Source organism: Gorilla gorilla, chromosome 12 (genome assembly GCF_029281585.2).
Source record: "Gorilla gorilla gorilla isolate KB3781 chromosome 12, NHGRI_mGorGor1-v2.1_pri, whole genome shotgun sequence".
In the NCBI taxonomy this organism is placed as follows: Eukaryota; Metazoa; Chordata; class Mammalia; order Primates; family Hominidae; genus Gorilla; species Gorilla gorilla.
Genome location: NC_073236.2, coordinates 51176133 through 51191094, shown reverse-complemented (window position 1 = coordinate 51191094; position 14962 = coordinate 51176133). Strand labels below are relative to the sequence as shown.

The window sequence follows — 14962 nt, the reverse complement described above, 5'->3', positions numbered from 1 at the left end:
TTAATTTGTTAAAATCTTTGCTTACTTCAAGATCTAAAATACATATTGATTCAGGTGCATTTGTTTCAAGCCTTGAGGTTTCCTGGGGCAAATGATGGAAAAGCTGTTTTAGCCATTTTCGGATTCCAGGTAAAGCAGGCAATGAATTCCACTGTAAGCCAAGCCAAGTAAGGTGCTGAAGACTACCATTATGTGCTCGAATAGCACCTGAAATAAAATAAAAAAATTGGCTTAAGGGTTTGAAATTTTTCCTTGTGCCATTAGTTTTGCCAACATAAACAATTCACATTATATATATCTTAATTATATAACTGCTTTTCTATATCAAAGCTGGAGGGAATTCTATGTTAGGCAAAATCTCATGTTCCTATTAAATGCATTCTCACTTGATTATTTCTAGAAATTTTAATAAAAATAGTAGTGATGAAGAATGTTTAAGTCCATCTTAAAAAATGACACTGACTAGAACTCAATAAACCAAAATCAACTGACAAAAGCCAAATAAAGAACACCTAACCTAATAAGAAACCCCAAAACAATGGGTTTTCCTTTAAGTCATTAAAGCAATGGAACACCACTATATTAATCCATCGGTACAGTAAAGAAATCTGTTTTTCTACAAGAAAGTCAATATTGAAAAGGTTATGCGCAGTCAGGAGTTCGAGACCAGCCTGGCCAGCATGGTGAAACTCCGTCTCTACTAAAAATACAAAAAATTAGCCGAGCACGGTGTCACGTGCCTGTAGTCCCAGCTACTTGAGAGGCTGAGGCAAGACAATTGCTTGAACCTGGCAGGCGGAAGTTGCAGTGAGCCGAGATTGCGCCACTGCGCTCCAGCCTGGGTGACAGAGTGAGACTCTGTCTCAAAAAAAAGAAAAGAAAAGAAAAGAAAAGGTTATGCGCTTCTGGAAGCATGAAGAGGTATAATCTTTCTGTCATTTTGGCATTTTGCAAGACTTAAAGATGTTCATGTCCTTTGTCTCCGTAATTCTGTTTTTAGGTATCTCTATGGAAATAACTTGCAATGAAGACACTTTTTGTTGAAGTTCTTATCAGAGTATTAACAGTGGAAAAGTTGAGAAAACTTGGATGCCCAATAACAGAAAGTAGCAAGCAAATTATGACTACTTCACAAAAAAGATTATATTGCCAATAAAAGTGATATTTATAGTTTTAATACAGAGACTATGGGAGAGAATTCATGAAGGAAGCAAGATAAATCATACATAACCATTTAGATGAAAAATATGGCCAGATGCAGTGGCTCATGCCTATAATTCCAACACTTTTTGTTTTTGAGACGAAGTCTCGCTCTGTCGCCCAGGCTGTAGTGCAGCAGTGTGATCTTGGCTCACTGCAACCTCCACCTCCCGGGTTGAAGTGATTCTCCTGCCTCAGCCTCCTGAGTAGGGACTACAGGCACATGCCACCACCCCCGGATCATTTTTTATTTTTAGTAGAGACGGGGTTTCACCATGTTGGCCAGGATGGTCTCGAACTCCTGATCTCAGGTGATCTGCCCACCTCGGCCTCCCAAAGTGCTGGGATTACAGATATGAGCCACTGTGCCGGGCCTAATCCCAACACTTTGGGGGGCTTAGGCAGGAGGATCACTTGAGCCTAGGAGTTGGAGACTAGCCTGGGCAACAAAGGGAGACCCTGTCTCTACCAATTAAAAAAAAAAATTATCTGGGCCGAGTGGCATGTGCCTATGGTACCAGCTACTCAGGAGGCTGAGGCAAGAGAATCCCTTGAGCCCAGAAGTTCAAGGCAGCAGTGACCTACGATCATGCCACTACACTCCAGCCCAGGTGACACAGCGAGACCCTGTCTCAAAATACAACAAGGCTGGTCGCGGTGGCTCACACCTGTAATCCCAGCACTTTGGGAGGCCAAGGCAGGTGGATCACCTGAGGTCAGGAGTTTGAGACCAGCCTGACCAACATGATGAAACCCCGTCTCTACTAAAAATACAAAAAATTAGCTGGGCGTGGTGGTGGGCATTTGTTATCCCGCTACTTGGGAGACTGAGGCAGTAGAATTACTTGAACCCGGGAGGTTCACAGAGGTTACAGTGAGCTGAGATCGCACCACTGCACTCCAGCATGGGCGACGAGAGCAAAACTTGGTCTCAAAAACAACAACAACAACAAAAAATACATGCCACCCCCACAGCACCACATTCAAACTCCCCCCAGCCCAACCCACACACAAAAGGAATACAGGAAAACATTAAGTCGTTATTTCTGGGTAATAAGATTATGGGCAATTTATAAGAATTAAGACGGAGACCATTTCCTCTGAAACATATAACTTACCAACATCGTATCTAGCTAAATCTTTAAGCTCTGGTTCTTGTACATCAATGTTTCCAATATCATCGCTACCAAGAAAAGATGTATCCTTAGGTGACTGACTAGAAAACAGAGCATCATATAATGCAGACTGCCCGCTTTTGTTGGCAAAAGTTTCAACAACCTCTTTTAAAAAATCTTGCTTGCCACGACTTAAGTTTAGCAACATGTGCCCTGAAAAAAAAATTTAAGTTATTTCCATCACTTTAAAAATACAGATTGTATTTGCTCACGTTGTCTCATTTGTATACCCAAACGGGAAATAACATGATTATTGCAGACCTAACCCTCCAACCCAAAAAATACAGCTGGACAACAAAACGGGTGCTTATGTAGCAAACGAAAAGAGTACAGGTTTAATATTCTCAGTATCTACATAAGACAGCAGAAGGGGGAAAAAAGACAGGAATGTGTATGAAAAATGCCAAACATATTTGCATTTTAGATGAAAAGGTCTGGATTTAAGTGGCCATAGGAGAACAGGGACAAGCTCTTATTCTCTGATCTGATACACTGATTTCTAAACCTGGCTCATCAGAATCCTCCTTTAAACAGCTTTTAAGAATTATTTCCAGCTGGGCACGGTGGCTCATGCTTGTAATCCCAGCACTTTGGGAGGCCAAGCTGGGTGGATAATGAGGTCAGGAGATCAAGACCATCCTGGCTAACACAGTGAAACCCCGTCTCTACTAAAAATACAAAAAAAAAAAAAAAAAAAAAATTAGCCGGCCCTGGTGGCGGGCGCCTGTAGTCCCAGCTACTGGGGAGGCTGAGGGAGGAGAATGGCGTGAACCCGGGAGGCGGAGCTTGCAGTGAGCCGAGATCACGCCACTGCACTCCAGCCTGGGCAACAGAGTAAGACTGTCTCAGGAAAAAAAAAAAAAAGAATTATTTCCAGGCCTTGTTCCCAGAGATTTTTATTCCATAGGTTTACAGTAAGCAATCAAAAAATCATAGTCCTCGGATAAAGTACTGATACATGCTATAACACAGATGAACCTTGAAAACCTTGCTAAATGAAAGAAGCCAGTCACAAAAGACCACATACTATATGATTCCATTTATGTAAAATGTTCAGAATAGGCAAACCTACAGAGACAGATTAGCGGTTGCCAAGGCTGAGAGGTTTGGGTAAAATGGGGAGTAACTGCTAATAGGTAAGGAATTCCTCATGGAGTGATGAAAATCTTCTAAAACTGACTGTGGTGACAATGGTAATACTCTATGAACATACTAAAAGCCACTGAACTGTACACTTTAAATGGGTGAAGCGTGTGGTATACAAATTATATTTCAATTGAACTTTTTTTAAAAACCCTCCTTTGAGTTAATTCTGCTGGGAAATTAGCTTTGGTTACCACTACACAGTTGTGTCTCAGCACACTTACAGAGGCACCCTTGGGATGCCCAGATCAAAGACATAAAAAAAAAAATACAGGCAATTTTTATCTAACTGTGACACCATGCAAAGGCACTTATGAGAGCCCTGCAAGGGTAGAAGGAAAAGAGAAAAGGAAAAAAGTAGAAAGTCACTTTAAGGACTGAAAGCCTAACTCCCACAAAAAAAGTGGGCTATGGAATAAAAGAGCAATGTGAGCTTTGGCCAACAGCCTAACTATACACCAAAGCTTATAATAACTTTGATTTAATATTACATCTTGCTCTTTACAAAATTCATCCAATTTTATATCAAAACTGCTCCTTATAGAAAGCACTATGTTTCTTCAGTTCACTGCTTGATTCAATGGCCATCTAACTACCTTAAAGTTTGTATCTTAGCAAAATCACAGGTAATACGCAACAGACCTTTAGGATTCATCCCAAGCCAAAAATGGGGGAAAAAATCCACAAATTCCAAGAGCCTAATATAAGGTAAGTATATATCTTCTATCTTCCTCACTATGCTCTCAGCTCTTTAAGACAGATCCGTATCTTCTTCATCTTTATATCCCCACAGCAGTGTTTTTAGAATCAGCTGGTGTTAAATGGTTGGCAAATCAATAATTATACTTAGTTCAGGAAGTGACTAAATATTCAGGATAGAGGCTCTAGCAGCCAGATGAAGAAAGAATTAAGAAATCCTCTCCACATAGGAACAAACAATATCAAATATTCATTTTTTTTAAAGAATGTGCTATTTCTTCGCATCTCTTCCATACCTATTGCTGTTAACTGATACGGCAAAAAGAAATAATTTTGACAAATTATCTCCTGGACAGATGGAGATTTTATCATAAGATATGCCTTAACAGAAATTCCTTTTTCTTTTTAAATTAAATTAGTTTAATATTACTATTACCTGATTGGCTCAGTCGGTCACAGGCCATCATTTCCAGCAGATTTTGTCCAGTTTCACCTTTTATTAATTTAATCTTTGGTCTTGGAACCTAATAATTTTAGAATCAAAAATCTTAATTTGATGATACCCATACTTCTAATAGTAACATGGTCTTATCTATTACACTGTACTTTTTTTGATAATGAATGAACAGTTAACCATTAATTAAACTGAATTGAAAAAGACTGCAAAAACTGGGAACCAAGGAATTTATATAACCTATGAAAGATAGGCCAGGTACAGGCGTGGTGGCTCACACCTGTAATCCCAACACTCTGGGAGGCCAAGGTGGGCTGATCACTTAAGGTCAGGAGTTCGAGACCAGCCTGGCCAACATGGTGAAACCCAGTCTCTACTAAAAATAATAAAAAAAAAAAACAAAGAGCCAGGCGTGGTGGCACACACCTATTAATTCCAGCTACACGGGAGGCTGAGGCACAAGGATAGCTTGAACCTGTGAGGCAGAGGTTGTAGTGCGCCAAGACTGCGCCATTGCACTCTAGCCTGGGTGAAAGAGCGAGACTCCATCGCAAAAAAAAAAAAAAAAAAAAAAAGAGGGGCCAGACAAGTTGGCTCACACCTGTAATCCCAGCACTTTGGGAGGCCGAGGTGGGGGGATCACTTGAGCCCAGAGTTCAAGACCAGCCTGAACAACACGGTGAGACCCTATCTCTAAAAAAAGTTTTTTTTAATTAGCCAGGAGTGGTGGCACACACCTGTGGTCCCAGCTACTCAGGAGGCTGAGGCAGGAGGATCACTTAAATCCAGGAGGTCAAGGCTGCAGTGAGCCATGATCATGCCACTGTGCTCCAGCTTGGGCAACAGAGTGAGACCCTATCTCCAAAAAAAGAAAAAAAAAAAAAGCATACACAGAGCAGCTCTGAGAAATTAGTTTCTACCAAAAGCACATTCATGTTACATTCAGAGAAATGGAAAATTTAATTATATTACTTTTCTACCCTGCATAAATAAGACAACAGCAGATGTTGTCCTATTTGAGTAGATATGACACCCTACTTTAAAAAGTACAGGTGAAATGACACTTGGAAATGCCACATTGTAGATAACACATTTTCAGAGTATGGATAATAGGGGATAGCACTAGAATAAATGGGACAACCAGGAAATTAAAGAGATCCTAATGCAATAACCTATGGGGAAAAAAAAAGCATGATGAATAGAATGGCGAAGGGAAGACGTGACAGCTGCCTTCAGATATTAAAATTATTTTATAAAAGAAATCATCAAAAGAAGAAACAAGACCAACAGGTAGAAGGCTTGAAGAATATTTTTATTCTATATAAGGAAGTACCAAGAGCCAAACCACCTAATAGCCAAATGCACTGGGCTATCTTGAAAAGTAATGAATGTCCATCACTGAAAACGTCCAGTCACAGGCAATGCCCACTTACTAGAAACATGCCAAAAGTAACTATATGGGTGACTAGAGCATCGGCTTTTAATTCTATCACCACTTTCTTAATTGGTGGTGGAAATGTAATTTGATACAACCTCTTTAGGGTTAGATATTTGGCAACAGCTCTAAAAATTATAAATGCACAGATATACTTTGATACTGCAATTCTTTCAGGAATTCACAGCACAAGTTAATCATTGCTAAATTACTTGAAGTAGCATTTAAAAAAAAAAAGTAAAAGCAAGCTAATGTCCTGGTTTTAGGACCCTGGTTTTAAAAACTCCAAAACTACAGTACATCCATACAATGGAATAATATGCAAGCATCCAAACTAATGAGAATGCCCTTTATATATACTGACATGGAAACATCTCCAAGATACAGTTAATGGAAATAAAGTAAATGCAATGTTCAAATGTTTTCCTCCTTCTTTTAAAGACAGGGGCTATATGTGTGTTTACTTGGAGATGCATAAAACATTTCCTGAAGAACACACAAGAAAGCAATAACATTAGTTTCTTTGGGGGTGGAGAAAGTAAATAACTAGGGAACAGAAAGGAGTCTTCACAGCATATTCTTAAGAGCCGCCAGAATTTTAAACCATGTATATATAATTCTTTCCAAACATGCTCATTTTTCAAAATAAATGATTTATGAACCTAAAAGCTTCTGATTTTGAATTTTAGAAATATTCGTATTGCCTATCCTTTTACTCACAAGTTTTCTAAACATCATGTCAAAGTTTGTCATCTATATGTTGAAAAGAGCACACAAAGTAAGAAACAAAATGTTGACATCATTCTTTTTGTTTTCAAACTGACCTCAATTCATAAACCCGGCCTCTTTTACAAAATTATTCAACAGTTGAATCTGTGACCATTTAATTAGTTGTGAATCCACTCAATCAAATCATCTCAATTCACTATTTCCTTTTTTTTTTTTGAGATGGAGTCTCGCTCTGTCGCCAGGCTGGAGTGCTGCAGTGGCACGATCTCGGCTCACTGCAACCTCCGCCTCCTGGTTTCAAGCAATTCTCCTGTCTCGGCCTCTCAAGTAGCTGGGACTACAGGCACCCGCCACCATGCGTGGCTAATTTTTGTATTTTTAGTAGAGATGGGGTTTGACCATGTTGGTCAGGATGGTCTCAAACTCCTGACCTCAAGCGATCCACCTGCCTCAGCCTCCCAAAGTGCTAAGATTATAGGTGTGAGCCACCACGCCTGGCTATTTCCTCATCTTAACTAAAAGGTTTCAAGATACTTTGTTAACTACCTAGCTGCAATGCAGATGCACTTACTAGAACCACAGTATTCCTCTGATTAAGAGTCTGAAAATCTTGCCATAAAAGTTAGCCAATTCTTAAATACCCAAATGCCAGCACATAACCTACATTTTATGCTTATAATCATTTGTTCATTAAGCTTTAAAATAAACTGATCAAATAAAATACAAGCATCTAAGATGTTTCTATTATATATTCATTCTACACAAATATGTGGTAGTTAATAAAGACTGAGGTAGGTATCTGTGCTGAAGTGGAACAATGAAGAAACATTTAGAAAAGCAAGGCATCTGGCAATAGGTAAAGCACACCCACATTGAGGCACAATATTTTTTAAAAGCAGAGAAAGAATGTATTGCATATTTGCATATGCAAAAAATCTTCTGAACACCCAAGAAACTCCTAACAGTAGCTGTCATCTAGGAAAGGAGACCTGAGTGAATGGATTAAGAGGGAAACTAACTTATTATGATTAAAAGTTCACAGTCAGGTGTGGTGGCTCATACCTGTAATCTCAGCACTTTGGGAGGGCAAGGCAGAAGGATCACTTGAAGCCAGGAGTTCAAGACCAACCAGCCTGGGAAACATAGCAAGACCTTGTCTTTACAAAAAATTTAACAATGTAGCCAGGCATGGTGGCAGGCACCTGTAGTCCCAGCTACTGAGCTGAGGCTGAAGCAGGAGAGGATCACTTGAGCCCAGGAGTTCGAGGATGCAGTGAGCTATGATCATGCCACTGCACTCCAGCCAGAGCAAGAGTGAGACTCTGCCTCCCAAAACTACATATCAAAAAATTTTAGGCTGTGCGCAGTAGCTCACACCTATAATCCCAGCACTCTGGGAAGCTCGAGCCCAGTTCAGTGTTACGGTGAGCTACGATTATGCAACTGCACTCCAGCCTAGGTGACACAGCAAGACTCTAATAGACACACAGACAGATAAATTTTAAAGTTTCCATTAAAAATAAGAACTATTGGCAGGGCGCGGTGGCTCACGCCTGTAATGCCAGCACTTTGGGAGGCCAAGGTGGGCAGATCATGAGGTCAGGAGATCGAGACCATCCTGGCTAACACGGTGAAACCCCATTTCTACTGAAAATACAAAAAAATTAGCCAGGCGTGGTGGTGGGTGCCTGTAGTCCCAGCTACTCGGGAGGCTGAGGCAGGAGAATGGCGTGAACCCAGGAGGCGGAGCTTGCAGTGAGCCGAGGTCGTGCCACTGTGCTCCAGCCTGGGCGACAGAGTGAGACTCCATCTCAAAAAAAAATAAAATAAATAAAAATAAGAACTATCAGTTACTTGAGAATTTCTATAAGAACCTTTTAATGTTTGTATTACCTAGTGAACCTCACTAAATCCATTAATTTTCACTAATCCATTCCTTATGAACACAGAAGTTTCTACTGAGCAAATATTAGCACTTAACATGTGAACTGTCTATCAACAGTGTTTTTAAAAGATTTACAGGCCGGGCTCAACGGCTCATGCCTGTAATCCCAGCACTTTGAGAGGCCGAGTCGGGTGGATCACGAGGTCAGAAGATCGAGACCATCCTGGCTAACATGGTGAAACCCCATCTCTATTAAAAAATACAAAAAATTAGCCAGGCATGGTGGTGTGTGCCTGTAATCCCAGATACGTGACAGGCTGAAGCAGGAGAATCACTTGAACCCAGGAGACACAGGTTGCAGTGAGCTGAGATTGTGCCACTGCACTCCAGCCTGCTGACAGAGCGAGACTCCGTCTCAAACAAAAATAAAAAGATTTATATTAGGCAGGGCATGCTGGCTCACTGCCTGTAATCCCAGCACTTTGAGAGGCCAAGACGTGCAGATCACCTGAGTTCAGGAGCTCAAGACCAGCCTGACCAACATGGAGAAACCTCATCTCTACTAAAAATACAAAATTAGATGGGCGTGGTGGCGTGTGCCTGTAATCCCAGCTACTCGGGAGGCTGAAGCAGGACAATCGCTTGAACCCAGGAGGCGGAGGTTGCAGTGAGCCAGATGGCGCCATTGCACTCCAGCCTGGGCAACAAGAGCAAAACTCTGTCTCAAAAAGAAAAAAAGATTTATATTAGAAGGAGGGACCTTCTCTAAAAGTAATGAATCCTTTTTTTTCCCTCCCCAAGCAAAAAATCCTTCTCTAAAATTAATCATTTTTCTAAGCCTGGTTTAATGCTTTTTTTGGAAGACTGCTTATTTCTTTTCCTTTCAAAAGTTATGCAAGCTCATTAAAAAAAAAAAAAAAGTCCGGGCATGGTGGCTCACGCCTGTAAATCCCAGCACTTTGGGAGGCCGAGGCAGGTGGATGACTAGGTCAGGAGATTGAGACCATCCTGGCTACCACGGTGAAACCCCGTCTCTACTAAAAGTACAAAAAAAAATTAGCCAGGCGTGGTGGCGGGTGCCTGTAGTCCCAGCTACTCAGGAGGCTGAGGCAGGAAAATGGTGTGAACTCGGGAGGCGGAGCTTGCAGTGAGCTGAGATCGTGCCACTGCACTCCAGCCTGGGCGACAGAGCGAGACTCCGTCTCAAAAAAAAAAAAAAAAAAAAAAGGCCAGGCACGCCAGGCACAGTGACTCGCGCCTGTAATCCCAGCACTTTGGGAGACCAAGGCAGGTAGATCACGAGGTCAAGAGATTGCGACCATCCTGGCCAACATGGTGAAACCCCGTCTCTATTAAAAATACAAAAAATTAGCTGGGCTTGGTAGAACGGGCCTGTAGTCCCAGCTACTCGGGAGGCTGAGGCAGGAGAATCACTTGAACCCAGGAGGTGGAGGCTGCAGTGAGCCGAGATCACGCCACTGCACTCCAGCCTGGCAACAGAGAGAGACTTGGTCTCAAAAAAAATAAAAAAATAAAAAGAAAAGGTTTTATGTTTTCAAAGATTAATAGATATACTGTTACATATACACAATATAGTCATAAATGTTATATACATGTGTTTCAATTAACATGTTAAATTGCAATCATATTCTTCTATCATAGGCTATAAAGCCATTGCCCTACATCTACTTATTAGGATTTTGTCCAAGTAACACATCTTTTTGAATCAAGCTTTACCCATAATACGAGATTACATCTTTATCATGTTCCCAAAAATGGCAGAGTAAAAAGATCAAACTCTTCAAATTTGTCTACAAACAAATCATGGCAATGCAGGCTTTCGACAAGAGTGCACTCAACATCCCTGTTTCACCAGCCTCATCGGTATTGTGTATGCTTAGTTATTTTCCACTGTATCAAATTGACTATTTCATTTTAACTTTAATTCCACAGGTTTGTTCACATATTGTCATTACATGCCAGAGCACACCTTCATTTAAAACACATCAAGACTCCGTGAAATGTTAATTGCTCCTACAAGTGGAAGACTTACCTGAAATGCTATGACATAGCACAATGCAGCCAGCTCAGAAAGAGTTCGCCATTGAACATTACTACCATGCTGATCCATCTTCAAGAGCAGAGAACCAGCATGCATGTAGAAATGTCCTTTCATTTCTAAGAAAGTAGCTGACAGTTCATCATTTCCACCCAAAGAAGATTTTGCAGACTGAAGAGCACTATCAAAACTGTAATATGAAAATATCAAACAGATGATACACACTTACTGCACTGTGAATAATCATGGTTCATTTAATTCAAAACAAAATAAAAATTTTATTTCAAGCTTCATCTTCCACATTCAACTTCTAATAATTCTTATTCCCCATGTTATAAATTATGAATCATCTAATGCTTATTTTTATCCCGCATACTTCCTATACTTCATGCTTAACCTCTCAAATGATGTCTTATTCCCAGTTATTCCCAGCCCTCCAATCACAGGATAAATATAAGATTAGTGATTATAGGTGCACATTTCAAAATAAACCAGGATAAAGTTGGGAGACTATTTTGTAGTTTCTTCCTGATCATATAATTTCATTATTTAATTAACAGTTGTAATTTCTCAAATTAGACATACCATTTCCAAATTATAAGTAAATAACTGACAGGTATTTGAGTATCAATACAGTAATTGCTCTTTTTACTATATAGATCATTACAGCGTTAAATAAATTGTCTTTTTTTTTTTTTTTTTTTTTTGAGACAGAGTCTCTCACTATCGCCTGGGCTGGAGTGTAATGGCACGATCTAAGCTCACTGCAACCTCCACCTCCCAGGTTCAAGTGATTCTCCTGACTCAGCCTCCTGAGTAGCTGGGATTACAAGCACCTGCCACCATGCCCCGCTAAACTTTTTTTATATTTTTAGTAGAGACAGGGTTTCACTATGTTGGCCAGGCTGGTCTCGAACTCCTGACCTCACGATCCACCTGCCTCAGTTTACCAATGTGCTGGGATTACAGGCATGAGCCACTATGCCTGGCCTACTATTTGTAATCTATATTCTAAATTAGTTCTTCTAAATCCTAATGTTTCTCCAAATCCTCACTTTGGAAGAAAAGTAAAAGCAAAAAGCAAACACTTAAACGTGAAGCATGATTTTAAAGTGGCTTACAATAAAGCAACCAGAGCAAGTGAGGTCTAAAGATCTCTGAGGGTGCTCAAAAACCCCTTCAGGGGATCCATGAAGTTAAAATTACTTTTACAATAATACCAAAAAAAATTTATATATTACATACTCATTTTCTCATGTATGTAGAGCTGAGTTTTTTTGTTTTTGTTTTTGGAGACAGAATCTCACTCTGTCACAAGGCTGGAGTGCAGTGGCACAATCTTGGCTTAATGCAACCTCTGACTACCAGGTTCAAGTGATTCTTCTGCCTCAGCCTCCCGAGCAGCTGGGACTATAGGCGCGTACCAACATGCCCGGATAATTTTTTGTATTTTTAGTAGAGACAAGGTTTCACCATTGTTAGCTGGGATGGTCTCGATCTCCTGACTTCGTGATCCACCCGCCTCGGCCTCCCAAAGTGCTGGGATTACAGGCCTGAGCCACCGCGACCCGCTGAGCTGAGTTTTCTAGAGGCTTCATGACATGTAATAGTTTTACAGACTGAAAGAGGAAGTAAATGAGAATCTAGCTATGTTCTATTAAGCGAGACATTAAAAAGATTTACAGAAATGCAAAAACAATGACACTTTTCTGACTACTTTTTTGCTGCTGGAAAATAATTATTTTTCATAAAAAATGCTATTATTGGCCCTGCGTGCTGGCTCACACGTGTAATTCCAGCACTTTGGGAGGCTGAGGCGGGTGGATCACCTGAGGTCAGGAGTTCAAGACCAGCCTAGCCAACATGGTGAAACCCCATCTCTACTAAAAATACAAAAAATTAGCCAGGCGTGGTGGTGGGCACCTGTAATTCTAGCTACTTGGGAGGCTGAGGCAGGAGAATTGCTTGAATCTGGGAAGCAGAGGTTGCAGTGATCCGAGATCACACTGTTGCACTCTAGCCTGGGCAACAAGGGCAAAACTCCGTCTCAAAAAAAAAAGCTATTATTATTAACACACAATAGGGCTTATTACATTTTTAATGGATTACTTTTTTATTTGTTTTAATTTCTAATGTAATAAACACTGACAGAAATAACCCACATACGGCCGGGTGCAGTGGCTCAGACCTGCAATCCCAGCACTTTGGAAGGCCAAGGCAGGCGGATCACGACGTCAAGAGATTGAGACCTTCCAGTACTTTGGGAGGCCAAGGTAGACAGATCAAGAGGTCAAGAGATCGAGACCAGCCGGGCGCGGTGGCTCATGCCTGTAATCCCAGCACTTTGGGAGGCTGAGGCAGGCGGATCACAAGGTCACGATATCAAGACCATCCTGGCTAACACAGTGAAACCCCATCTCTACTAAAAATACAAAAAATTAGCTGGGTGTGGTGGCGGGCACCTGTAGGCCCAGCTACTCGGGAGGCTGAGGCAGGAGAATGGCGTGAACCCTGGAGACAGAGCTTGCAGTGAGCCGAGATGGCGCCACTGCACTCCAGCCTGGGCAACAGAGCGAGACTCCGTCTCAAAAAAAAAAGATTGAGACCATCCTGGCCAACATGATGAAACCCTGTTTCTACTAAAAATACAAAAATTAGCCAGGTGTGGGCTGAGCGCAGTGGCTCACGCCTGTAATCCCAACACTTTGGGAGGCCGAGGAGGGCAGATCATGAGGTCAGGAGATTGAGACCATCCTGGCTAACAGGGTGACACTCCGTCTCTACTAAAAATACAAAAAAATTAGCCGAGCGTGGTGGTGGGCGCCTGTAGTCCCAGCTACTCAGGAGGCTGAGGCAGAAGAATGGCGTGAACCTGGGAGGTTCACAAGGGGGGTAACAAAGGGCCCATGAGTCCTGATTAACTGATCTGACAAACCATCTGTCACCCACCACCCTAAGCCACACTGTGAAACTGCCTAGGGTGGCACCAGCTTTTTGTCTTCCTCAGGGTCCTCCCCTCAGGCCCCCAAGTCACCCCCTCATGGTCCAGATTCTCCCCTGAGTGACTCCATCCCCATGGTCATCTCCCCTCCTGAGCCTCCCCCTCTGAGGGCCAAGGGCTGTCCTCAGGGCCCTCCTGGGGCTTCCTGGTGGGAAACAACCTGAGGCAGGAGGATAAGCTCTTATTCAGAGCATTGAGAGGAAACTGTGAAGCTTGCAGTGAGCCGAGATTGTGCCACTGTACTCCAGGCTGGGTGACAGAGCGAGACTCTGTCTCAAAAAAAAAAAAAAAAAAATTAGCCAGGTGTGGTGTCGGGCACCTGTTGTCCCACCTATTCAGGAGGCAGAGACAAGAGAATCACTTGAACCCAGGAGGCAGAGGTTGCAGTGAGCCGAGACTGCACCACTGCATGCCAACCTGGCGAGAGCAAGACTCAGTCTCAAAAAAAAAAGAGAGAGATTGAGACCACCCTGAACCCCGTCTCTACTAAAAATACAAAAATTAGCTGGGCATGGTGGTGTGCGCCTGTGGTCCCAGCTACTCGGGAGGCTGAGGCAGGAGAATCGCCTGAACCCAGGAGGCGGAGGTTACAGTGAGTCAAGGTCGTGCCACTGCACTCCAGCCTGGTGACAGAGCAAGACTCCATCTCAAAAAAAACAAAAAAAGAACAAAAAAGAAAGAAAGAAAAAAAGGAACCCACATACAAAGATCTTTGATGTCCTTAAGAAAAATGTAAAAGGAACTTGTGACCAAAAAATTTGAGTATACAAAGAACACAAAATAAAACATCCTACATGTTTTCTAAAATAATCTTAAAGTTATGTTAGTTCTTTTAGATACTGCTCTTACCCTACCAATTTAGGACACTATGTACTTTTTCAAGAAAATTACCTACTCCCTGCACTCAGTGAAATGAACTTCTTTCCTTATACCAGATGGGGAAATAAATTAACTTCCAAACAAATGGACAGCCTAAACTAGCAATCAGTAAACTTTTTCTACAAAAAGGAGGAGATTACTAATCTGGCTTTACAGGCATACAATCTCTGCTGCAACCACTCAACTCCAACCTTGTAGTATGTAAGCAGCCACAGACAATACATAAACAGAGGCATGCTGCATTCCAATAAATATTAACAAAATTAGGCGGGGGCCATATTTGGCCCACAAGTTCTAACCAAC

General features: G+C 41.7%; 1 protein-coding gene across 3 annotated transcripts in view; it reads right to left on the bottom strand.

Annotated features, from left to right (window-relative positions):
• Positions 1-14962, bottom strand: part of LOC129531666 (ranBP2-like and GRIP domain-containing protein 4) — a 68809-nt gene that overhangs the window by 33287 nt on the left and 20560 nt on the right. For all 3 annotated transcript variants that reach the window (XM_055378237.2, XM_063695716.1, XM_063695717.1), the window contains exons 7-10: positions 10774-10969; positions 4654-4741; positions 2319-2528; positions 26-207 (exon numbers count right to left, since the gene is read on the bottom strand). In XM_055378237.2, coding sequence (XP_055234212.2) covers positions 26-207; positions 2319-2528; positions 4654-4741; positions 10774-10969 — 676 coding nt within the window. The remainder of the gene's footprint in view (positions 1-25; positions 208-2318; positions 2529-4653; positions 4742-10773; positions 10970-14962) is intronic.